The sequence below is a fragment of the Mirounga angustirostris genome, unplaced genomic scaffold (assembly GCF_029215605.1).
Source record: "Mirounga angustirostris isolate CCGP_5_RB_7025 unplaced genomic scaffold, mMirAng1.0.hap1 SCAF_8, whole genome shotgun sequence".
Taxonomy (NCBI): domain Eukaryota; kingdom Metazoa; phylum Chordata; class Mammalia; order Carnivora; family Phocidae; genus Mirounga; species Mirounga angustirostris.
In genome coordinates this window covers 16,766,941-16,793,046 of record NW_026991716.1, presented here as the reverse complement: position 1 = coordinate 16,793,046, position 26,106 = coordinate 16,766,941, and the positions used below count along the sequence as shown (strand labels likewise).

Sequence of the window (26,106 nt, the reverse complement as noted above, 5' to 3'; positions counted from 1 at the left end):
TAATTTTTTAAAAAGTGTCTTTGGTGATCCAACAGAGGGGTCAGCAGGGCAGGGATTGCTGTTGTGTTATATTCATGAGTAATGGCTAGGTAACCATGCTGTATATTGGGAATAGCATTTTACAATCTATGAATGCCAAGTATCATTATATGCCAACAATTCCCAAATTTGTGTCTCCAGCCTGTGCCTCCGTCCGGACCTCTAGGCTCATATACCCAACTGCCTCTTCAATGCTTCACTTAGAAATCCAATAGCTTGAACTTAACATGTTCAAAACTGAACTCCTGATACTCTCTCCTGCATTTAGCCAAAGTGTTCCTCCATCAGCCTTCCCCATCTCAGCTAATGGCAACCCCATGATTTCAGTTGTCAGATTAAATATTTGGTGTGTCATCCTCGAATCTTCTCTCTCCTCCTCTTTACAGCAAAATCGAAAGGCTTTACCTTGGTGGTATGCCCTGAACTTGACCACGTCTCAGCACCGTTGTTCCAAACACGCTGAACACTGGCTATTCTCTCTGCTGGAATGCTCTTACCCCATTTATCTACACGGCCAGCTTTAGCATTTTCTTCAGATCTTAACCCAAAGGGCTCATTCTTAGTGGCCTCTCCATCTAAATGTGCACACCTCCTACTTACACATACTTTTCAGTCTCCCTTGTCTGCCCTGTTTCCTTATTTAGCAGTTATCACTAGATGCCATACTATATATTTTCGTATTGAGATCTGGTGCATCATCAATCTCCATGACTGGCATGTAAACTCAGTGAGGGCAGGGATTTGAGCCAGTTGTCCACTGCTCTATCTCCAGTGTCAAGGCAATGTCTAGCACATAGTAGGAGCTCCAAACATTTGTTGAATGAATATACATAGCATTGCCAGAGCTGATCCTTGCAACAATTCTATCTCCATTGTACTAATGCAGAAAGTACATTCAAGGTGGTTACATGACTCAATCTAAGGTACATACCAATTTCAAGACCATAATTATATACAGGTTTTTTTATTTTTTATTTTTATTTTTTTAAAGATTTTATTTATTCATTTGACAGAGATAGACACAGCGAGAGAGGGAACACAAGCAGGGGGAGCGGGAGAGGGAGAAGCAGGCCTCCTGCAGAGCGAGGAGCCCAATGCGGGGCTCGATCCCAGGACCCTGAGATCATGACCTGAGCCGAAGGCAGACGCTTAATGACTGAGCCACCCAGGCGCCCCTATACAGGTTTTTAAAAAAAATTCTGGATTCAGAGGTATTTCCATAGCACTATACTGCTCCACCCCAAATTCGAGACCAGTGTTCTCCTGAATCATCTGAATCCAATGAGTAAATGTAGGCGTTGTTTTTATAAACCAATAAGAGAGAAAATTTTAGGTGTCTCTATTTCCTTATTATTATAATACCTCCTCTGAACTTGTAACACAGATTTTTAAAAAATTGAACTGATATTTACATAATAAATTAGCCATTTTAAAATGAACAATGGTTCAGTGGCACTTAATACATTCACAATGTTGTGCAACCACCTCTAGAATACAGGATTTAAATCCTTCTTTCCGTCCCTCTTTCCCTTCCTCCCCCTTTCTTCCTTCCTCCTCTCCTCTCTCTTTCTCTCTTTCTTTTATCAGATTGTGCTATGACAATTGTAGAGAATAAAGTCAGAAGAAAACTTAGAGAACCCAAATTCTTTTCTGTGAATCAGTTTCTTCTTTTCTAAACACTGTTATTTTTCTACCATGTTCACTGGACTATTGCTACTCTCTAGTACTCTTAGGGTTTTAGAAGAAAAATATCATATAAATAACACAGTGATACACGCATTTTTTATATGTGGTTAGTTATTACTGTTCACAGCTTCTTCTTGATACTTACATTAGAATTATCCATAGAGTTGGGCGCCTGGGTGGCTCAGTTGGGTAAGTGACTGCCTTCGGCTCAGGTCATGATCCTGGAGTCCCTGGATCGAGTCCCGCATCGGGCTCCCTGCTTGGCGGGGAGTCTGCTTCTCCCTCTGACCCTCCCCCCTCTCATGTGCTCTCTCTCTCAGTCTCTCTCTCTCAAATAAATAAATAAAATCTTTAAAAAAAAAAAAGAATTATCCATAGAGTTTAGTTCATATTATCTGGTGTCTGCTAAGGGCTCTCCCTAGTCTGTAGGTTTTCTGTAAAACTTTAATATTACATTTACAAAGTCTATTTTTATAATTTAATTAATTACATATTATATAACATATTGGTATTTTATATAAATATACCGTCTATTCTTGTGAGTTTGTCTCAAGAACATGCCATGCTCTGTCCTGTTTGGTGGCCTCTCAGGGGCTCACTTTTCCCAAAAGCTTTCTCTGTCCTCCATCTGTCAAATTCTCTCCATACCCCAAGGCCCAGGCTTCCTTCTTCTGTGAGGTTCTTTCTTACCAGCAACTCAAAGTGCCACTGATTTTCTTACCCCTCTGAATTTCTTTTACTGCTTTTATTGTCTACACCACATGATTGATCACTCAATTACATTCTCTTCTGTCTTGCTCATTATCATTTCATCACTGGCTACCCTGGAGCCCCACTGCCTTTTCCATCAACAGAGAGGATGAGACTAGATGTCCTTGAAACTTTCTTCCAGCTCTGAAAATTCTGATTATGTGTAGTAGTTTTTTATTCTTCTTGGATTATAAACTTCTTGAGACAGATACATATATTTTAAAATTCCACAACGTACTGTGCTCAGCACAGACAGGTGTTCAGTAAATTTCTAGTCACCATCAAGAGGCATGTTTCTGTGTATTTAAGAGTGTGGTATGACTCCTAGAAATGATAATGATCCAATAGGTCAGATTAATAGAGTTATAATGCTCAGGTCTTTGAAGTAGCAATCTTACTACTTGTGCTGCTCACAACATGCCCAGAATAATGTGTCCCACTCTGGCAGGCTTGCCTTAAGAGAGCAGTCTTTCATTTAGATACAAACAAATCAGGGGAGACTCTGGAAACCATAATATAGGAGGTATTGAAGGCATTTAGCCTGGATAGGAAACAGTTAATAGGAGCCAAGAATACTGTATCCAAATGCTTAAAGATACAGAATGAGAAACAGAATAATTTTGGGTGGTCCAAAAGATAAATCTAGGACAAAGGGATGGCTTTTCATCTAGAGGCGATTTCAGGTTAGCATAAGTAACAACATTTTCATAAGTTTCTTGTAAATTAGCTATTTAACAATAGAATGAGTTACGTGCCTCGTTGGCTCTATTGATTAATTGTACAGATATTGACTGAGTGAGTCCCTGTTCTATGCCACAACTGTTCTGGACATGAGCAAATGATGAATGAGATAGTCATGGACCTGCTGTAATAGACCTTACATTCTGGTGGGACAGAGAAACAATTAAAAAAAAAAAAAACTCCATGAAGAAAATGAAACGGCATGGGGATAGAAAGAAGGGAGGTGGAAAGGGAGCTGGGTAAGAATAGATGGTCATGGAAATTCCTGTGAAGACAACATTTGAGCTGAGAATGAAATGACCAGAAGAACCAGTCATGTGAGTATCTCAGGGAAGGGTATTCCAGGCAGTTGGTACAAGAGTGGACGCTGGAGCACCCTCAGCCAATGATCCTGTGATGGGGTCACATTTGAAGTGTGTGTCCACTGGGCTAGGCTCTGATGCCCAGTTGTTTAGTCAAACACTTACCTGGATGTGCTGTGAAGGTAGTTTGTCTATGTGAATAACATTCACAATCAGTTAACCTTCAAGGAGATTACCCTCCAAAAGTGAGTGGGTCTCATCTAATCAGTTGAACGCCTTAAGAGGAAAAACAAGTTTCTCTGAGGAGTTCTACCTCAAGACTACTGAGGTAGAATCAAATCCTGCTGAGTTTCCAGCCTGCCAGCCTACTCTACAGATTTCAGACTTGCCAGCCCCCGCCTCACACAAGGCAATTCCTCAAAGTAAATCTGTGTGTATGTGTGTGTATGTGTGTGTCTGTCTGTGTCTGTGTGTGTATGTGTATGTGTCTGTGTGTGTGTGTGTCTGTGTATGTGTGTGTCTGTGTGTGTATGTGTCTGTGTGTGTATGTGTCTGTGTGTATGTGTATGTGTCTGTGTGTGTATGTGTATGTGTCTGTGTGTATGTGTCTGTGTGTGTGTGTATGTGTATGTGTATGTGTGTGTCTCTGTGTGTATGTGTATGTGTCTGTGTGTATGTGTGTGTATGTGTATGTGTATGTATGTGTGTGTATGTGTGTGTATGTGTCTCTGTGTGTATGTGTATGTGTGTGCATATGTGTCTCTGTGTGTGTGCATGTGTATGTGTGTATGTGTGTGTCTGTGTATGTGTGTGTATGTGTCTGTGTGTGTCTGTGTGTGTCTGTGTGTGTCTGTGTATGTGTGTATGTGTGTGTATATGTGTATGTGTGTGTATGTGTGTGTAGTACCCGCATCCATATATACACACATATATACCTGTGTCCACATCCTCGTGGTTCTGTTTCTCTGGAGAACCCTGACTTTCACAAACCTCTTTCTGGGAGCTTCTGCATAACCTGGCATGAAGAATCTGTGATTCCACAGCCGATTGAGTGGGAGAGGAGAGGAGACTCTAACAGGTTACGATGCCAGAATTATTTAGGGACCCAAAAAGCTGTGAATGCCACTTTTAGAAAGTATTCCTACTTCACAAATATCCCTTGCTGTCTATTGAATCCTGCAGTATAGCAGGGTCGCCTACCATTGCAAATGTCCAGTAAAAGAATGGAGATTTCATCCCTTACTCTATTTTTACATTTTAGAATTGGTTTCTTGCTTTAGAATTTCCCTTGGAGAACAGTTTAAAGAAGAAGAGGTAGTTATAGAAGTTCAAATTAGATTTTTCCATTCTTCGCTGGATTAAAATAGACATGTTTAGGTCTTTTGAGAGCTTCCGTATCTGCAGTCCAAAGAATACCCTACACGTTCAAGGTGAAGTGCATGATGTTATCAGCCAGCAGCCATTTTTGATGTATAATCTATTACAAATACCTGAGAAATCAGCTTGAAATTATTTTCCTGGCATTTGCACATTGATACAGGTCGCCGATAGCATTTGGTATTCTGTCACCACTTGCTGCTCCCCTTCAAACTCAGCAAATGGCTCATTTCAGACTCAAGGCAACTTTCTCACCAGAGAACCCAACATCAGGGGCCTCCTGGCCGTAGCTGACAATCACAGATGTATCTCCAGTATTTTCCACCAGCAGTGCAGAGTGTAGAAGAATGTCATTGGCTACCAGATTGCTAGTAGCAGAGTAAGAATTACAGATAACGGGGCACCTGGGTGGCTCAGTCGGTTGAGCGACTGCCTTCGGCTCAGGTCATGATCCTGGAGTCCCGGGATCGAGTCCCGCATCGGGCTCCCTGCTCGGCAGGGAGTCTGCTTCTCCCTCTGACCCTCCTCCCTCTCATGCTCTCTGTCTCTCATTCTCTCTGTCTCAAAAAAAAAAAAAAAAAAGAATTACAGATAACTACAGTAAACTTACCATTTTGATGAGTAGACAAAGTCTTCTATATTACCTTTGCATATTATTAGTCCTCTTTTCTTCTCCATATAAAATGTTTTCGTTTTTACAATGCATAATCTTATCTAATCTTATGTTATGCTAATTACATTTTGTCAAAATATATCCAAACTTCAAAGTGTAAGTATTTTAAGCTGTGTTTTATGGATAGGCAGTTTGTAAGTTGGAGCTGAGCTCTTGTATTGAATGAGTCATGAAGGAATGCAAAACAGGGATGTGTGATGGAAATCGATATTTGAAATGTTGGAGTCTCACCTCCTATCTTCCTTCTAAGGATGTGTGCTGAGTTTCAGAGGGCTTAGCTTGACTCATGGATTCCAAGGCCCATGGAAAAGGCTCTTTGATAACAAAATACTTTTGCTTAATCCGATGCATTTTTCTCCAGTCTTTTCCTCTTTACCTTCAATGGGTTGCTTCTGAGGAAACTTCTAGAAGACATCCTGTTTTCTGTCCCACCTTCACTCTTAGTTATTTCAGATTGTAAAGCATATATTTCCTATGTTGCCATACAAGTCTTCCAAGTAATTTAGGACATTTGTCCATAAGCAAGAAGGAGAGATTCGAGATACCCTGAGGGAAAGGGGCTGCAGCCCTCCAGTCTTCCCACAAAAGGAGCTGCCTGCCCCATGTTCACAGTGCACAGAAGTGCTGGGCCCAAACACCAGTCCCCACTAAACAGCTCTGCAGGCATGGGCAGCATCCTTTCTTATGCTCACTATTTGCAGTTTTGTGTGAAGACCATGCCCCTAAACTCTGCACTATAGTACTTAATCCCATCTCTGTGTGAGATTACATCTAAATATTTCTAGACTTTATCATGTCCCATCTAAGTCTTTTCTTCTAGCTAAATATCCCTGGTCCCTTGAATCCACCTTTATCAAGTGTGACGGTTAATTTTATGAGTAACTTGACTAGGCTATGGTCCCTAGTTGTTCGGTCAAAAATTATTCTAGATGTTTCTGTGAAGGTATTCATAGATGTGATCAACATTAAATCAGTAGACTTCGAGTAAAGCACATTACCCTCTATCAGGTGAATGAGCCTCAACCAGTCAGGTGAAGGCCTTAAGAGGAAAGACTAAAGTTGCCTGAAGATGCAAGTCTGCCTCAAAATTGTAGCATAGAAACCCTGCCTGAGTTTTCAGCCTGCTGCCCTGTGGAATTTGGACTCAAGACGATTCCAACGTTAACTCTTGCCAGAACTTCCAGCCTGTGGGCCTGCTTGACAGATTTCTGATTTGCCAGGCCCTGCAATCATGTTGGCCAATTCCCTAAAATATCTCCTTTTCATTCTCTGTCTCTCTCTCTCATTCTCTTTCTTTCTTATATATTTCTAGAAATTTATCTATTGGTTCTTTCTCTCTGAAGAACCCTGACTAATACACCAAACAACAAACTGTTGAATCACAGTGCCTGCTAAACCCCAGAGTTCTTTCCACAGGGGCTGCTGATGACCCACCAATTCCAACCTGCATTCGTCTGTTTGTTGGACCCCCACCCAAATAGCCGGGTAAGACTTGTACCACATTAAATTTCATCTTGCTAAATTTGGTCCAGTGCCCTAGTCTGATCAAAATCCTGGATGGGAAAATGCCTTCAAATAGACACTGAAGTGGGAAATAATAAGGTTTTAGGCACATAGCAAAGGACATTTTTGCCCTTCTAGTGAAAGGCTCTGCTCTATCATTCCTTTGTGCATGAGATTCTGCTATCAAAGTTGGGATCCAGGAAGGAGGAATGTTTATATTTTACTTTATATAGACCTTAGTTTTTAGAACAGCTTTAGAGTTACAAAATTATTGAGAAAATAGTATAAAGTTCACATATGCCTGCACCCAGCTTCTCCTATTTTTATTTTAAAGATTTTATTTATTTATTTGAGAGAGAGAGCATGATGAGCGGGGGGGGAGGGGGGGGAAGTGAGGCAGAGGGAGCAGGAGAAGCAGGCTCCCCGCTGAGCAGGGAGCCTGACAAGGGGCTCGATCCCAGGACCCTGGGATCATGACCTGAGCCGAAGGCAGACGCTTAAGGACTGGGCCACCCAGGCATCCTCAGTTTCCTGGATTATTACCATCTTACATTAGTGTGGTACATTTGTTATAATTAATTGATACATTATTGTTAATTAAAGTTCATACTTTATTCAGACTTCCTTAATATTTACCCAGTGTCCTGTTGTTGTTTTTTCCAGGATGCCATCCAGATTACCATATTATGTTTACTTGTCATTTCTCTTTAGACTCTTCCAGATGGTGAGCTTCTCAAACTGCCCTTGTTTTGATGACCTTGATAGTTTTTAGGAAGACTGGTCAGGTATTTTGTACAATGCCCCTCATCTGTTGTTTTTCTCATGATTAGATTGGGATTCTGATTTTGGAGGGGAGGAAAAGCAACAGAGGTGAAGTGACATTTTCATCACATCATATCAAGAGCACATACTATCAACATGACTGCTCATTGTTGATTTTAGCCTTGCTCACCTGGCTGAGGGAGAGCTTGTCAGACTTTTCCACTGTAAAGTTACTCTTTTTCCCTTTCTGTATAGCATTATTTCGAAGGAAATCACAGTGCACAGCCCACAGTTAAGAGTGGGGAGTTATGCTCCATCTTCTTGAGGGTGGAGTATCTACATAAATTATTTGGAATTATTCTGGGCATTTGTCTCTTCTCCCATTTGTTAGTTTATTTATTTATTCGATCATATTTATATCAGGATGGACTCATGGATTTGTAAAAATATTTTGCATTATAATACAAGACTATTTTTTATTTTTATTTATTTATTTATTTTTTTTTAAAGATTTTATTTATTTGAGAGAGAGAGAGTGAGAGAGCATGAGAGGAGAGAGGGTCAGAGGAAGAAGCAGACTCCCCGCCGAGCAGGGAGCCAGATGTGGGACTCGATCCCAGGACTCCGGGATCATGACCTGAGCCGAAGGCAGTTGCCCAACCAACTGAGCCACCCAGGCACCCAATACAAGATTATTTTTTTTAAAAATTGTTCCAGCTTTGGCCATTGGGACCTCTTTCAGTTGACTTTTGTGTCCTTTTGACATGATCCCATTGTTGTGGAGTTTTGTTGTTCTTGGTTGGTTTGTTAGGTTAGCACTTACTTTCTACCACCACGAAATGCTCCAGGCTCATCTTGTCCACCTGGAAGTGGAGGAGAGCTGTCTCCTAAAGCTGTGTAAGACCCTGGCACACGGGCAGCAGGCTAAGATCCCCTTAACCAAATCCAACAGCATGGTTGAAAGGCTCTCCTCTACTTCCAGACTGACAGTGGGCAGCCTTTAGTGGTCTCCTTTCTCTTCTCCTTTTTGCAATACAAGTTCTCAGGTGTCTCAGCTTCAACCAAGGGTGGGTGCCCAGTGGGTGTCCACTCTAAAATTAGCAAGGGAAAATTCTTATAGACATCATTATATGTTTAAATTTCTAAAATATTATAAATGCATGTGATAATGGAGAGCCTTCACTGCTATGTAACATGAGATTTGGCATGTCTTACTTCTCTTGCTTACTAGAAATTTCTTGAAGGCAGAGACCACATTTTTTGCTTCTTTGTATAATTCCTATACTGAGGACTTAGCATATAGCTGGTGAAAGAATATATTCTGTTGAATATGTTACAATTTTTTTCAATCATTTTGGCAAATATGTTCTCTAAGATAAACATTTTTTTTTTTACATCACAAAATCAAAACTTAAGGTTGTACCTTTATTTTAAAAGGCTCTGTTAGAGTTCCATGATGATTGTGATATTCTTGCAACAAGGATAGTGACACCCAAAGCAGAAATGGATGATGGTCTCTGTTCAGAAGCCCGCAGGGCCAGCACTCGAGCCTGAAGACAGAGACCTCCATAGATGACTTCTGTACATCCCTTTCTGGTGTCGTAATTCTGGGTGCCCTTGAATTAAGGGGTTTTATTGCTCCATCTTGGCAATCGCCAGAAAAGATCTTTAAAAGCCTAGTGCTTAGGGTGGTTAAGAGAAGGAATTCACATGGCTTTTGGAAACCTGGATAGTATAGTTTATTAAATAGGCCATCTGGGGACACAAGGCTTTTTCGATTGGGGTTTTTAAAACCTCACCCTTAAGAAGCATTAGGAAAGAGAATGTTTATTTTCCACATGCAGAGGTCTCCACAGGCAGCCAGGTGGCATTTTTACTCAGTAGTGCCCTTCTGGTGCATCAGTCAGGAGAGTCACAGGTGGCTACGGTCAGAAAGGGGCTTCTTTAACCTCTTCTCTCCCCTCCATGGCCCCAGAATGCCTCATGTTTCAAAAGACTGATCAGACCAATTGTAAAACACAAAGTTATATGGGTAGCTCAGCTGTCTGAGAGAGGATCTGAAGATCCAGCTCTAATGGGCTGATTAATGGAAAATCCATTACTGATGTAGGATAAGAAGAATATTTTTTTGCTTTAACCAAGTGGTATGGAAATATGAATAAATAGGGTGACTATCAGCAGAAGAAGTTAGTGGTAAGAACTCTGGTTGTCTGTTCTGTGTGGTTTGTAAATAGAAATGTTAAAGGGTGATTTTTAGTTTTTGAAGTGTTTACTAAGTTTATTTATGATATTTATACTTTAAAAGATAATAAAAATATGGGGCACCTGGGTGGCTCAGTTGGTTATGTAGCTGCATTTGGCTCAGGTCATGATCCCGGGGTTCTGGGATGGAGCCCCAGGATGAGCTCCAGGGAGCCTGCTTCTCCCTCTCCCCCGCCCCCACCAACTTATGCTCTTTCTCACTATCTCTCTCTCTCAAATAAATAAATTCTTTAAAAAAAGATAATAAAAATACATCCTCTCCCATTAAGTAGACTACACAGTTAAAATAAATATTTTTTCCTTGTAGAAGTTCAACAACGAAATCATTTTATGTAAAGACATTTTTATTTTTTTAAATATTTTATTTATTTACTTGAGAGCGAGAGACAGAAGGAAAGAGCGCAAGCAAGAGGAAATGAATGGCAGGCAGAGGGAAGAGAGAGAAGCAGGCTCTCCGCTGAGCAGGAAGCCTGATGTAGGGTTCGCTCCCAGGACCCCAGGATCATGACCTGAGCTAAAGGCAGACGTTTAACTGACTGAGCCACCCAGGTGCCCCGTAAAGACATTTTTAATTTCCTAGTTCATCAAATCTCATTTACCATATTTTGAACAACAATGAAATTAAAATATCCCCACTAAGTAGGAGTGCCAGATAAAGGATACCCAGTTAAATTTGAATTTTAGATAAATAGTGAATATTTCCTGTAGGTCCATGCAATATTTGGGATATACTTTTATTCAAAATGTACTTGTTATTTGTCTTATTTCCAATTTAACAGGGAATCTTTTATATTATTTGTTAACTCTGGCAACCCTATCACCAAGGCAAATTTTTCTGGAAGAAATTTGAAGCTATCAACATAGCTTTTACTTATATTTTTTCTTTTTTTTGAAAAGATTTTACTTTTTTATTTATTTGAGAGGTAGAGCGAGCAGGGAGAGGAGCAGAGAGAGAGGGACAAGCAGACTCCACGCTGACCGAGAAGCCTGACATGGGCCCTGATCTCACCATCCTGAGATCATGACCTGAGCCAAAACCAAGAGCTGGATGCTTAAATGACTGAGCCACCCAGGTGCCCCTCAACATAGCTTTTAATAAAACACACTGGCTTTTTTTGTTGTTGTTGTTTAAATGTTTTATTTATTTATTCATGAGAGTCAGAGAGACAGAGAGGCAGAGGCAGAGGGAGAAGCGGGCTCCCCGCCCAGCAGGGAGCCTGATGCAGGACTCGATCCCAGGACCCCGGGACCATGACCTGAGCCGAAGGCAGACGCCAACCATCGGAGCCACCCAGGTGCCCAACACATTGGCTTTTATTTACACTGTGAAATCAACTTTATGTGATCCATGGAGTAGAGGTGTCCGACTCCTTGCATCTCATTGGCTCACAGCCCATTCCAATCCACCTCATTGAGCCCCATCACACCTCAGAAATGGCTTTTGTCATGGTCACCAATGATTTGCATATTGTCAGATCCAATGAACACTTTTCTGTCCTCATCTTTGGCTTCTGTGACCCCCTTCTCTGTCCCGGTTTTCTCCCTATCTGACCACTAATTCTCACTCCTCTGTCAGATCCTCTTACTCTGACTACAGATTGGGAATTCCTTATGGTCCATACCAGATTCCCCTTTCTTCTCCTTCTATACCAACACTGTCCAATAGAAATTTCTGTGAGGATGGAAATATTCTATATATGCACTTATCCACGCAGCAGCGGCTAGCTAAACGTGGCTGCTGAGGAAGTGCGGTTAGTATGACTCAGGAACTAATTTTTAATTTTATTTAATTAATTTATATTGCCCCATAAAGCCAGTGGCTACCATATTGGACAGCACAACTCCAGGCTATCTTACAAGGTGAGCTATTAAAAAACAGCTTTAGACTTGCAAGTTCCTGGGTTTTATCCGTAGCTCAGATGTCCCCACAGAGCTGCAGGGTTATATTCATCTGATAACTCGGATGACTCACAAGCACTGACTGATCATAACTGGTCTTTCCTCAGCTGCCGCTATTCAGACAATGGCACCAATGGCACTCGGTTTGTTGAACCTAGAAAATGAGAGTTTTTCTTGATTTTTTTTCCTTTTCCTTACTATCTCACGTCCAAACTGTAAGTAACTTCTATTGAGTCTACCTCCAACTTGCATTTTGAATCTGTCCATTTCCCTTCATCTCTACTGCTACCACCCAATCCAAACCATCATTATATCCTGCCTGGATGACTCGCAATTGTCTCCCTGCCTCTTGAACCCCCCCTTCAGCCCACTATCTACATCGTTTCAGTATAATCCTCTCAAAATGTGAGTTAGATCATGTCACTTTTCTGCTTATGATTCTTGCATGTTTTGCCATTGCTTTTGGAATAAAATGTCAATTCCTTGTTTTGGACTTCAAGAATCTGGACCCTGCTTTCCCTTCCAACCCTTATTCTGAGTTTCTTCTTGTCCCTTTGCACTAGACCTTCTGGGACAATGTATGCTCTGCTGCCCCAGGGCCTTTGCACTTGCTATTTCTCACCTGCAGTGTCTTCCCCAGCTATTTACCTGGACAGCCTTTTCTTACTCTTTGGTTCTTAACTCAGTACTTCAGAGAGCTCTCCCCTAACCACTTTATCCCAATGGGTTCGCTTCCATTTCCTTATTCTCCACGTCAGCATAGAGACTGTTTTCTCCTTTACATTGTGTGCTTGTCTCTTTAATGTCTATGTAGCACACCAGCCTATGAGCTCCAAGAGGGCAGAGGCTTCTATGTAACTCCCTGCATCTATCTAATAGTAGCACATCACTGATGCATAGTAGAACTCGATAAATATTTGTTGAATGATGAATGAATGAATGAATGAATGAGCTCATGCTTTGACTTATACACAGGGTATTATATCTTATTTTATTGTTTTCAAAATCCAGTTTTTAATTTGTATTTTAAATGGCAACAAGTGGATGACTTGGCTCCTGCCAACATCTTCCCATTTTCATTCAATGAACACAACAATGGCATCCAGGGAAAAGTCAGAGGTAATAAAGATTAATTACACTGAGAATAGTGTCTTTCAAGTCTCCATAGGACCATATTGCTTTCAGCTTCCTAGTGAGACACTAAAGAGGTTTCCAGTACTTTTCTGGTAAATTATAGACAAGGATTGCATTTTGGAATTATCGGGGAAGCTTTAAAATATGCTGGCTGGGTCTCATCCCCATAGATTTAATTGGTCTGAGGTGCATCCTGCATGCTAGGACTGTTACAGCTGCCCAGGAGATTCTAATGTGTAGCCATGTTGCATATCACAGAGCAAAGTTGTGGACCAAAGAAGGATGGATGTGGGGAGAAACTGTTTTTCAAATTATTTTGTCAGTTGTGAATTCTATTTGCTATGCTGTTCTTAGTGCAACGTCTCACAGATTAGCTAATAGAGTTTTATAAGATTTTTAATTATGAAAAAAGCCCATTAGCTTTTCTGACAAATGTTCCATTGAAACTGTCAGAGGTTGGATTCAATATCTAAGATTCTTCCAGGTAAGTCCACTTCCAGACTATGCACTATTCATGAAGAGGAATGAATGATTAGCAAGTGAATAACTCATGTTTCTGTTTAGTGTCCCTTGGCGCTGGTTAAGTCTAATTGCTGTCCTCTGCCTTGATCAAAGGTGTCAGCTACCAGCCTGGCCTCACCTCCTTTGCTTTATCTCCCTCTGTGCTCAACAGCTAATGTTGTCATGGGTCTAGCTGCAAGCTTGGGTCCCTCCTGGTTCATCAGCTGAGCAGAGCAAAGTGTGTCAGAAACTTTGGTTGCTCTAACTTATACTCCCCGTATTTGAAAACTGATAATAAATTTGTAAGCAAAAAGTTATTAATAACTAGCATTCATAATTAATATTTCATATTAATAACAATATGGCAGCTAGGCCTTTGTAAGTTTCCTACTTCCATGCATTTTCCACAAAACTTGTTGCTCCCTAACCAATCGGTTTTTCTAAGCAGTAAATATGATCCAGAGTCTAAACCTTCTTGTGCCTTCCTCAGTTGGCCCAGTTCACAAGAACTGATCTGTGCTATACAGGCACCCTGCCCTGTATCCTGGCTCCTTGGAGGGTGGCATGGCTGGGGGGCCCTGGCTGACAATTGAGGTATGTTTCTTCACCCACCTCTCCTGGGATCAACTCCCACATCTTGGCTCCTGAGTACTGCCCACTGTCTAGACTCTTCAGCACTGTGGTTAAACTTCCAGATGCCAAAAGTCACTTATGTGTTTGTTTTCCTCATTGGCTCCCGCTTTCTACAATCTCATTGTCGTCACCATTGACCCTTTTTACCTGAGCCACCCACTGTCCCCTTGCTCCAGGAAAATGTGTCTCACTAGTCAGTAGTTCTCACTCATTGTGATCCATTTTAATCACTCTTTGGCATTTCCTTGCAATATCTGCACTATTGGTTGTGTAATATCTCTTTATAAGTTGCCTTGCCTTCAAACAAACAAACAAACAAGCAAACATCCCCATACTATCTTGCTTTGTCTAGGCAAAAATATTTTGAAATCATAGATTTGAAGGGTTCCTTATATCTTTCCCTATTCACATAAAATATCTGCAGACTATTTAGAATTGCCCCGGAACCAAGGCATCCTTGTACCACACTTTGAGAAATGTCTGCCTCAGGGCCTCCACCCCGAGTGTGTTCACTCCCACCCCTGCCCTGCCCCTTTCTGCCTGTCCTACATGGATGCCGCAGGTCCTGTGTTGGGACATTTGTACTTAGGACTCCCTGCTCGATGCCAAGTACACATGTGCTAAGTACAAATGGAATTTCACTGATAGGTGACTCCAGTCAAAGCTAACGTCATGTGGTGGTTCAGAGCATAAATTCTGGAGGTGACCTGAATTCAAATCCCAGCTGCTACTTACTATGTAAGTCACTGCGTGTCTCTCAGGTAGCTCAGAGAACTGATGTGAGGATTAAACACATTGGCATATGTTTAGAGCTTGGAACAGTGTCTGGTCCCTAGAAGTGCCATATAAATATTAGACATTATTATAAGCTGTGAGTTCAGGCAACAGAAGTGGAAAGAAAAAAGTAGTCTGTGAGTGTGCTAGGCATCCTTTCCTTGGAGAAAGAGTTGGCTAGGGAATCATAGGAGTGTACTCATATTTATTTAATCTGGAGGCCAGGACTCCATGTATTTATTACATCAGGGCTTTATGAATCAGGTAAAAAATATATAACACTCAATAATTTAAAATGGCATCTATCTGACTTGCTGTCATTTAGTTATGCAAATTGAATATTCTATGCAAACTCCATTTCATTCCTTTCCATTCTCAAAAGAAATTTATGTACTTTGTATTAATTTGAAAACTGAATGATTTTAGTAAATATCATGAGCTGTGCAAAACGTGCGTGTGTGTGTGTGTGTGCATGCATTCTGAATGTTTTGAATAGGCTTTTTGTTATCAGTATGGCAAATAATTCTTTCTAAAATAAACTACTGAAATACCTAGAAATAAATTTAACTGAGAAAGTAAAAGACCTGACCTGCACACTGAAAACTATAAGGCATTAATGAAAGAAATTGAAGAAGACACAAGTAAGTGGATATTCCAAGCTCATGAATCAGAAGAATTCATATTATTAAAATATCCATATTACTCAAAGCAATCTACAGATTCAGTGCAAAATTCCTACCAACATTCCAATGGCATTTTCCACGGAAATAGAAAAAACAACTCTAAAATTTGTGTGGAACCACAAGAGACCTCAAAAGCCAAAGCAATCTTGAAAAAGAACAAAGCTGAAGGCATTATGCTCTCTGATTTCAAACTGTATTTCAAAGCTATAGTAAACAAACAGTATGGTAGTGGCATAAAAACAGACACATAAATCAATGGAACAGAACAGAGAGCCCAGAAAAAAACCCATACATATATGGGCGATTAACTTATAACAAAGGAGCCAAGAATATACAATGGGGGAAGGACAGTTTCTTCAATAAATCGCACTGGGACAGCTAGATCCAAAAGAATGAAACTGGACCACTGTCTTACACCATACACAAAAATTAACTCAAGTGGATTCAGAACTTAAATATAAGACCTGAAACTATAAAATTCCTAGAAAAAAAAAAACAGAGGCAATAAACTCCTTGACATTGGTCTTGGTGATAATTTTTTGGATTTGACACCAAAAACAAAAATAAACAAGTGAAATGACATCAAACTAAAAGGTTTTTGTGCAGCGAGGGAAATCATCAACATAAGGAAAAGGCAACTTACTGAATGGGAGAAAATATTTACGAATCATATATCTAATAAGGGGTTAATACCCAAAATACATAAAAAACTCACACAAGTCAATAGCCAAAAAAAAAAAAATCCAATTAAAAAATGGGCAGAGGATCTGAATGGACATTTCTAAAGAAGACACACAGATGACCAATAGGTAAATGAAAAGATGCTCAGCATCACCCATCATCAGGGAAATAGAAATCAGAACCACAATGAGATATCACCTCACACCTTTAGAATGGCTATTATTAAGAAGACAAGAAATAAGTGCTGGCGAGGATGTGGATAAAAGGGAACCCTTGTGCACTGTTGGGGGGAATGCAAATTGGTACAATTGCTGTGGAAAACAGCATGAAGTTTCCTCAAAAAATTAAAAATAGATCTACCATGTGATCCAGCAATTCCTCTGCTGGGTATCTAGCCTAAGAAAATGAAAACACTAATTTGAAAAGCTATCTGCACCCCCATGTTCATTGTAGCATCATTTACAGTAGCCAAGTCCCAGAAACAACCTAAGTAGTTGTCTCCCTAGGGATGAATGGATAAAGAAAATGTGGCATATAGATACAATGGAGTGAAGTCTTGCTATTTGTGACACCATGGATGGATCTTGGGGCATTATGCTAAGTAAAATAAGACAGGGAAAGACAAATGCCATATGGTCTCACTCACATGTGGAATCTAAAATAACAAAAAACGGGAGTTCATAGATACAGATTTAGTGGTTGCCAGAGGTGGGGGAGGGGAGTGAGCAGAATGGGTGAGTGGGTCAAGGGGGTCAAAAGGTACAAAAAATAAAATGAAATAAACTATAAAACTGTTAAATGAACTAATATGTTCTTGTATATTATAGCAACAGTTTTGCAGGTCATAATATGAACACAATTTTTTCCTATCTCCTTTTTGAAATAACTCAAGCATCAGCAACATTACCTTAAAACTTCTTTATTACATTCAACCAAATATTATCAATTACATTTATAAGGAGTAACAAACAGTAAACCTGTATTTGAATAAAACATCTCAATTCTAATTCTGAAACTTAATCAGAAAAAACATATTTTAGCACAATAATAATCTTAAATACACATCATTGTTATGCTGTTTCTGTTATGAAAACATTCATTGATGTTAAGAAAAGGTATTCAGCTGACACTGGAAAACGAAATTCTCTTAAAAACAATTGCACATTATCATTGCAATATTGTAGATTTTTTTTAAAAGTTGTAGTTATATACTTGGAGATAAAATGGTCAAATTTATTTCATGAAGCTCTTGTAATAGATGGTAAATGCTAAATAAAAATTTTAAGAAACGACTCAGGAGATAAGATTGTAAAGACTTCTTCCTGAAACTATTTTGACAACCTCTAAAGGCCAGATAAGGATTTGTAAAATTCCCTATGGTCAAATGGGAAAGGGCTTAGAATGAGAACCAGAATTCTTGGCTTCTACTCCAGTGAATTTAGCTTATTACTCATCATGGTATCCAACTTGCTTATTTGTTCATTTGGGACAGTCACATTTCAGACCTAATCCTATGTAGTGTGGTAGTTTGTTCGTTTTTTTCTTGAAGATTTATTTATTTATTTATTTATTTATTTATTTATTTATTTATTTATTTGAGAGAGAGGGAGCAGGGAGAGGGGCAGAGGGAGAGGGAGAGAGAATCTCAAGCAGACTCTGCACTGAGTGTGGAGGCCGACATGGGGCTTGATCTCACAACCCTGCGATCCTGACCTGAGCCAAAATCACGTTGGAGGCTTAACACACTGAGCCACCCAGGCGCCCCTGTAGTGTAGTAGGTTTTAAAATGCTGTGCAAAAATTTCCCTATACTATCTAAACATTTCCAACCCATAATTTTCTCAACTGATCAGCATTATTATTATTACATATGCCCGCTAGATCAATCCCACAGCTCAAACAAGAGATAGTTTCTATTCCACATTTCACTGCATGCATGGACACCACTATTATGTCGTGCCCAGGACTGTTGTTCAAAAGTCCTCATTGTCATAGCTCAAGAACGGACTAACCCCATCTGGATAACTGATTGCAGACCCCGACCTCGATGGACACACATCCCAAGTCTCTGCTCCATCTGTCCTGGAGGGAGCGGACTCCTGAGGAAAGGCCAGCGTGGGTCTGATGGCTCGGCAATCGCCTGGAATTTTCAAAGGAAGTGACCCAGCTGGCGAGGCTGCCCTGGCTACCGTGGCTGGGAAGTCCAAGCCTTCTGGATAGATGGACAGGGGGATGTTTTCAGAAGCATAGTTGCACCCTGAAAGGCTCTTCACTTCTTGTATGCTGTCGCAGTATTTCAGAGCAGGGGGCTGGTAGGCCTGGTAGGACACTTTGGTGGTGGTGGTGATCACAGTCTGTAGGGCTGGAGGACCTGCTGGGGGAGCCGTGAGGTACCTGCAGGGAAGCTCTGGGTTATAATAAGGGTGAGTGGCCACGGCCTGGAACTGTCCATGGTCTGGCCTCTCCCCAAGGCCAGGTGCTCCAAGAGCTGGTTTCCAGCCGTGTTGTTTACTGGTGAAATCAAAGCTTCTCTCAAAGCTGCTGTAGGAATTGACGTTATATTGTAGTGCATTCAGATGAACCCAGTCCGTGTCATTAGGGATGGTGCTGGAATTTGTATAAAGGGTGGGATGTGAGCTTGAATTTGTGTAACTAGGACCTGCCAATTCATAGCTGCAAGGTGGCCTAGGCAAAAAAATCCTTGGGTTTGGGTATTTCTGAAAGGGTGGCATTACGTCTCCTTGGAAGGTGGCTAGGTCACAGGTAGCTTTGTAAGACTCGGAGCTTGGGAAGGAAAAGCAAGGCTGCCCTGGGATAGGGAAGCCGGTGTCAGCAATTAGATCAAACTCTTCTGGATTTTCCAAGGGAGGCATGTTGTTGAAATGTCCACTGTTGTCTTGATTCTCTCCGGCCTAAAAAAAGATGTAAATTTTTATTTGTAAATAAAAATGTAAATCACATGGGTGCCCTCATTAGTAACAGTAGCCAACCAACCCAATAAAGACAGACTTCCAATGGGTTGATTGTGTGTTGTGAACACTGCACTGCTCAGGTATGTGATTTTGGGTGCAGGGTCCAAGGGCTGCAGAACTTGAGCTTGCTCAGGCATGAATACCACACTGCCAAACAAAGAGAGTTCATGGCAGCCAGGCAGGGTGGGTCTGAGTGACAGATGGCTCTGTGTTTCCTCATCCTATGTTCATGATACCGGACCCAAGGAGCCTGACAGACCTGGGTTCAAGTCCTGACTCTGTCCCTCATGAATGGAACAAGTTACTTAACCTCTCTGAACCTCAGATTCCTAATTGTAAACATTACAATAACAACCACCTCTTCTTAAGGTCTTTGTGACCGTTTCATATGCGAAACTCTTAGCTCCTATGTGCCTGGCACATAGAAAGTGCTCGGAATACCAGTTTCTCTTATCTCCGGACTAGCACTGCCTGCTTGGCATGCTTTGGTTGAAAAGCCAAACTGGATCAAGTTGCCCCAAGAAGTTTTATTTGTTCTGTGTAAATAATGCAAAGGATGCTCTCAAGGATGTACTGCTAATTAATTCACTGTTGGTATGCACCTGTTTCTCTCTTTATTAAAACTGGATACCTGCCCTTTTATCAGGCTGTCAGCACACACCCTCACCCTATCATTGACTATAGAAAGAGTTTGCTTTTTTTTTTTTAAGAAGAAGAAATTAGGAACCGTATCCAAAATGTGGATTCAATGCCATTTTTTTGGAGATATAATTTTCACATAAAGCCTTTCTAATTTATGACATTCATATTTTACATAATCAGCAGTGTATTTTGTGATGAAAATGAACACAGACCACAGTGTCATGTCAGCTCCCCATTACCTCTGATTCTCGAAATCTCTTTTTCTGGGGTTGGTAAAAAGAGGCCATTTGTCTCTTGATGGCACTTCTTCTAGCTTCTGTCTCTGATTTGCTCTCTGGTCTTGGGTGATCATGAACTCCCTTGGCCTGCATTAATAAGGAAATAAATCATATATTTATCCTGCTGAAGGAAGCTGGCGATGTTTGTCAAAAATAAATTATCTTTCCCAAGATCTCAGGTTGTTTTTTGTTTTTCCAGAATGACAGAGAAAAAATTATTGAACTAATAAAACAGTATGGATAATAGAAATCTTTTTTTTAATATATTTTTTTAAAGATTTTATTTATTTGAGAGAGAGAATGAGAGAGAGAGAGAGAGCATGAGAAGGGGGAGGGTCAGAGGGAGAAGCAGACTCCCCGCTGAGCAGGGAGTCCAATGCGGGACTCGAACCTGGGACTCCAGGATCATAACCTGAGCCGAAGGCAGTTGCTTAACCAACTGAGCCACCCAGGTGCCCGGATAATAGAAATCTTAAAAGATTACCTAACAATCCTTTCCCCATGTTAACTATAATTTGGTTTATCATCTCCGAGGAAGCAGAGCTTATTCCTCAGAGCCCAGTAAGGCTCTGGGAGCCCCAGCCCCAGGTTCTGACCACGAAGCTCTATTTGATGAGTCCAGAGTTCCTAAGGCACACGGCAGGTGGTCTGGACCGTATGGCATGATGAAAATACCCACCACAAACTGTGATGTCCCCTCCACCTACTTGGAAAAATATCGCGTTGCCATCAAGCCGCCAGAAGTTGGTTACAGGGTATCCGCTGTGCCCTCGACAGGGAATCAACTCCAAAGCGGAATGACAGTTGGGGCATGCTTTCTCTGCCAAGCCAGCGGGAGAGAGAAATATTAACAACAACTAGGACCCCAGGTGCTTTTGAAGGAAGAAAGGGAAAACAATTCCTGGGGAAAAGGGAACTCGGGGCCACAAGCGACCCCTATCCCCCCCGCCCCCCGCCCCGGTCCCGGCCTGGGGCGCTCACTCTGCTGTTTCAGGCGCGCCTTGTCGCAGATGGCGGGCCGCAGCTGCAGGCGGGAGCCGTCGGGCAGGGCGCAGGCCTGAGCGCACACCACCACGCCCAGGCACGACTTCTTGAGGATGTGGCCGTTGTGGTTGTTGGTGTTGCGCATGGCCCAGCCGCTCAGGTGGCGCTGGGCCTTCTTCTCGTCGCTGCGGTAGATGAAGCGCACGTAGCCGTCGGGCCACTCACAGAAGTGGTCGAAGTGGGCCGGCTCCTGGGAGGGCGCACAAAAGGGAAGGATGGGCGAGCGGATCAAGCCCCAGCCGGGCACATCACGCTTTTCATTTTTCCCAAGCGCATTGGAATAAAAACTGGTTCTTTTTTTTTTTTTTTTTTTAAGATTTTATTTATTTATTTGACAGAGAAAGACACAGCGAGAGAGGGAACACAAACGGGGAGTGGGAGAGGGAGAAGCAGGCTTCCCGCGGAGCAGGGAGCCCGATGCGGGACTCGATTCCGGGACTCCAGGATCATGACCTGAGCCGAAGGCAGTCGCTTAACCAACTGAGCCACCCAGGCGCCCAAAACTGGTTCTTTTTAATTCCAGAAGTGTCCTAAGACCCACAAACTGTGCCATCACAAAACGTCACCCATCCTGTCTACGCATGCTGTTCTGACAACTGGCCATGCATTGATGTGTATAAAGTTCTTATCTTCTTTTTTTTTTTTAAGACTTTATTTTTTTGCGAGAGAGAGAATGAGAGACAGCATGAGAGGGAGGAGGGTCAGAGGGAGAAGCAGACTCCCCGCAGAGCAGGGAGCCCGATGCGGGACTCGATCCAGGGACTCCAGGATCATGACCTGAGCCGAAGGCAGTCGCTTAACCGACTGAGCCACCCAGGCGCCCTAAAGTTCTTATCTTCTAAATGCTGTATATGTACTAGTTCATCTAGCCTTCATACCTCACACAGATAATAGGTACTATTATAATCTGTAGTTAATCCAATAGGACACAGAGGTCAGAGAGGTTAAGTGACTTGCCCGAGGTCACACAGCTAGTAACACCTGGCTCTAGGATTTGAGCCCTAGCAGTTTGACTCCAGAGCCTGTTTTCCTTACCATGATGGTAGACCACTTCTGGGTATGTTTAAATGTTAAGTTACAAATGAAAACATTTTCAAATTAAGCATCAACGTGCCTGGGCAAAAAGTGATTGCAATGCTCTATCACTGAAATGCAATTCAGTCTGTAAATATCTCCACTTTGATCCAATGCTTTTTCTTCTAAAGCTCTTGCCTCTACCCCAAACCTGTCAGTTACATCAGCAGTGATACCCAAAGCAACATTAGAGAGACAAGAACAGCTTCCCTTGCTCCTCCCAACTTAGCTCTCCCAGTTTACAGGGCACGGTGATGAAGGACCTAGCTATAAAGGTAAACCCAAGCATGGGGTGGAACCCGCTGAGCCCTGGACCTCTCCCCAGAGCAATGTGGATTGTCGCTGTTCTCAACAAAGAGCCACCTGGCTGAAATAGTAAGTTATATCTAAAAAACTGAGCACTGCTTCAATATCCATCATTGGTGGTCTTTGCCCATGATATGCGTTATCTATACTGCAATGTCTTTCTTGTATAGAAGTTTAATATAAAATTGCCCTTTACTAAGAACTTAATATTTAGCAGGTACTCTCCAGGGCAGGGGTCAGCACACTAGGAATCCCGGGCCCAATCCAGCGTGTCACTTGTTTTATTTAGTACAGTCTACAAGCTAAGAGTGACTTTTATATTTTTTAATGGGGGAAAATTCAAAGAATTAGATTTCATGACATAATGGGAATTATCTAAAATTCAAATTTCAAGACCCATAAATACAGTTGTATTGGGACATGGCCAAGCACATCTGTCTAAATACTGGCTATGGCTGTTTTCTCTCTACAGCAGAATTGGGCTTTTGGCACAGAGACAGCATGGCCGCAAAGCCACATTATGGAGTATCAGTAATCCTCACGACAACCTTCCATGATGGGCATCCCTACTCTTATTTCATAGATAAGGAAGTGGAAGTTAGAGAGAGAACCTTCTAGACTGGCATTACCTGGGATTCAAACAGATCTGTGGCAGCCAGTTTCCACTGGCTTTCCTGCTATGATAGAGGCTCAGAAGAGTATTATCACAGTAATAAGCCATTTGCACCTTCTCTCCCTCCCACCACCCCAGGGACATTAGATTGAGCATTCTCAGTCGGGCAATTCAGACTTGGATACATCAGTTAGTATTATGCATTCTAACAATAATAGGTAAATGGACACTTTTGTTTCTAAAACCACAGGGATATTGTTGAAATCCTTGTTATTACTAATAGATATCATTTATCTTTTCTCAGAAATATTATAATTGCCATAAATTAATACATTGACTTAAGCCACAAATGAAATATATAATGATGCACTATTAACTCCAAGTTTATGCTAAATGCTAATATCTTTGCTTTTAAAGTGAACATTTCAATCTAAGGATCTTAGACAATTTTCCAGAGGAGAGTATTCCATTAGTGTCCCCCTGTAAGGGTAGAGAATCACCCCCCACGTCTCACACCAGCTACTAAAGCAGCGACACTGAAAATGAAGCCACCGAGACCCTATTTTTAAATCAAAACAGAAATGGAGGACTCAAGGATTGGGTTGCTTCTATTCCAATGCGCACATGTCCACATTCAGACAAGCATGCACACACTGAACATGACAAAATCTGGCTGATAGTTTAAGATTGTTATCTAGTTCCACCACTCGATGACAGGTCATCTTAGCCTGAAACTAAGGCAAATTCAGGAACTATCTCAAGGTCATGCAGCCAGTTTAGCTCTTTCTCCTTCAGTCAGCTGGAGCAAGGCTAGGATCCTGTTTCTCCACTTCTGTTTCCCAGCGCACCTGCCTTTTTGAGATGTTGCACGCATTCCCTGCTTAAGAATCAGTCTTGCGAAGGAAAAATGGTTCACATTTGCACAGGAAATCTAGAAAAGGCATGAAAGAAGACCCATATTTCCATTATTTGGAAGTGGCTCTTTTCTAATATGCAAGATTATTTTCTTATGAAGATTTTCTGGATGAAAGTCAGTGCGAATGAGGTGTCCTTGCTGTGCTATGGTCCACTTTCCCACAAATGGTACAGGGTGACTGTAAAGTAGCAGACTTTAAAACAAACAAGTAGAACAAATTATTACACATATGTATATATATAAAAAAAGTACTGATCTCTTTGAGAGGGTGCATGACCCTGCTAATGAAGTGCTATCTGTCTGAAAATCTATATGGCACATGATAGTCTCTTTCCCTGGGCCACAACATTGGTGGAAGCCCACCTTTGCAAATACTTGGGAAGCCACTCCTCTCACCTTCTACCCACACCCAGGACTTCAAAATCACTCCTCAGTTTCTGCCCCAAACCAGCATGACCAAGCGTAACTGTCCAGTTCATTCCCTGGACTTGGCTCTAAACTACTTTGTTCCATTAAAACTAAACAAAACAAAACAAAACAAAACAAAATCACCCTAAAAGGAGAAATAAGATCAAAAGTAAGATCAGAAGTTAGAGAAGTAAGATCAGAAGTTAGATCCAAAATCCAGATTCCAGAGGCTCTCTTGTCGCCTATGGTCTGGTTAGCATGACCATCCAGGCAAGCCACGGGCGTCTGCATAAATCACCCAAGTCATGCTATTTGTTAAAATTCGGGTCACCATGATTTATAGTTGTATCTTACAGTTTTGCTGCATAAAAAGCAGTGGTGTCTACATTCGCTGTACCCTTCTCATAGATTTCAAAGAATGGACGAGAGAATCACCTGATTTCTACCTTGGATAAAGGAAAGCGAAGGACAGGTGTCCTGCTCTCACCCGATGACTGGGAACTTGCAGCCTAATCGACAGTTCTCGGGACTATTGGTGTGTTTCAGACAAGTGCAAGGAGAAGACACATCACTAAACCCAACTCTGCCGTTTGTGGCGTCCCTCTAACAATCGAGGACTCTCAGGGATGTGGGGGTGTGAGGAAGAGGTCTCTCCTCAGTCTCTGCAAGAACTTGAATGCCACCAGCCCTTTTTTGGATGGACAGAGCCACGTGTGCGCGCACACCCGGTTTCACGCACCTGAGGCATCTGCGGATCGTTGATGTCCCAGCTGAGCTTCATCCCGTAGGAGCACACGCGGTCTGCCTTCTGCCCCACTTCCGCCACCATCTGCCCCACCTTGCCTGCGCTCTCCGCCAAACGATCCTGAAAGAAGGAAAAAACCTAGACGGGCAAGGTGATGTTTTCCCTCTCACAATGAACTGGATGGAGATGGAGAGACAGAGACCCACAGAGAGACAGAGAGACAGAGAGACAGAGAGACAGAGAGAGAGAATTTACTTAGAAATCCAGAAGTGGTGGACGAGGGTTAAGAGCTCTGTTCTCAGCCCGGGTGCTGAAAACCGCAGCGGCAGCGCCCGCACGTTTATAATGACATACCTGCCCAAGCTCCGCCTTTCCTCGCTCCTCGCCCGCTCCCCCCGCCCCAGCCCCCCCCCCCCCCCCGGGCACCAGCAAGGCGGGTCACCCCCGCCCGGACAGACCTAGGAACGGAGGGGGAAGTTGACCCGAGCCCTCGGGAAACAGAAGGCAAGATGTCAAGGGGCGAGGGTGGGGGGTGGGGAGTTGGAATGTCTCATTTAGGTTGAAATCTTTTTTTTTTTTTTTTTTCTTTCCTAACCTCGCCTCGCCTCTGGGGTTTCGGATTGCATTTAGACGGAAGGTTTTGAGACAGAGGCTTTCCAGCAAAGTCCCCCGAGAACCGACCCTCAATTCCTAGGCACCGTTTGTAGGA

The 26,106-nt window shown here is 42.0% G+C and overlaps 2 protein-coding genes across 6 annotated transcripts in view; one reads left to right on the top strand and one right to left on the bottom strand.

The window, feature by feature from the left end:
- Window positions 1-13,090, top strand: part of LOC123837464 (transmembrane protein 14C) — a 96,352-nt gene extending 83,262 nt beyond the window's left edge. For 2 of the 5 annotated variants that reach the window (XR_010413501.1, XR_010413498.1), the window contains 3 exons: window positions 6,985-7,053; window positions 7,735-11,390; window positions 12,102-13,090. The gene's annotated coding sequence lies outside the window, so the exon portion shown is untranslated. Of the gene's footprint in view, window positions 1-6,984; window positions 7,054-7,734; window positions 11,391-12,101 lie in introns of those variants that run through there. The other 3 variants (XR_010413499.1, XR_010413500.1, XR_010413502.1) reach the window with 3 other exon arrangements.
- Window positions 13,091-18,372: 5,282 nt separating this feature from the next.
- On the bottom strand, window positions 18,373-26,000 carry GCM2 (glial cells missing transcription factor 2). The gene is made up of 5 exons (XM_045866115.2): window positions 25,392-26,000; window positions 21,273-21,525; window positions 20,999-21,111; window positions 20,253-20,378; window positions 18,373-19,311 (listed from the first exon to the last, which is right to left on the bottom strand). The coding sequence occupies exons 1-5, from the start codon at window positions 25,479-25,481 to the stop codon at window positions 18,373-18,375; spliced, it is 1,521 nt and encodes a 506-aa protein (XP_045722071.2). The 5' UTR covers window positions 25,482-26,000.
- Window positions 26,001-26,106: the final 106 nt, after the last annotated feature.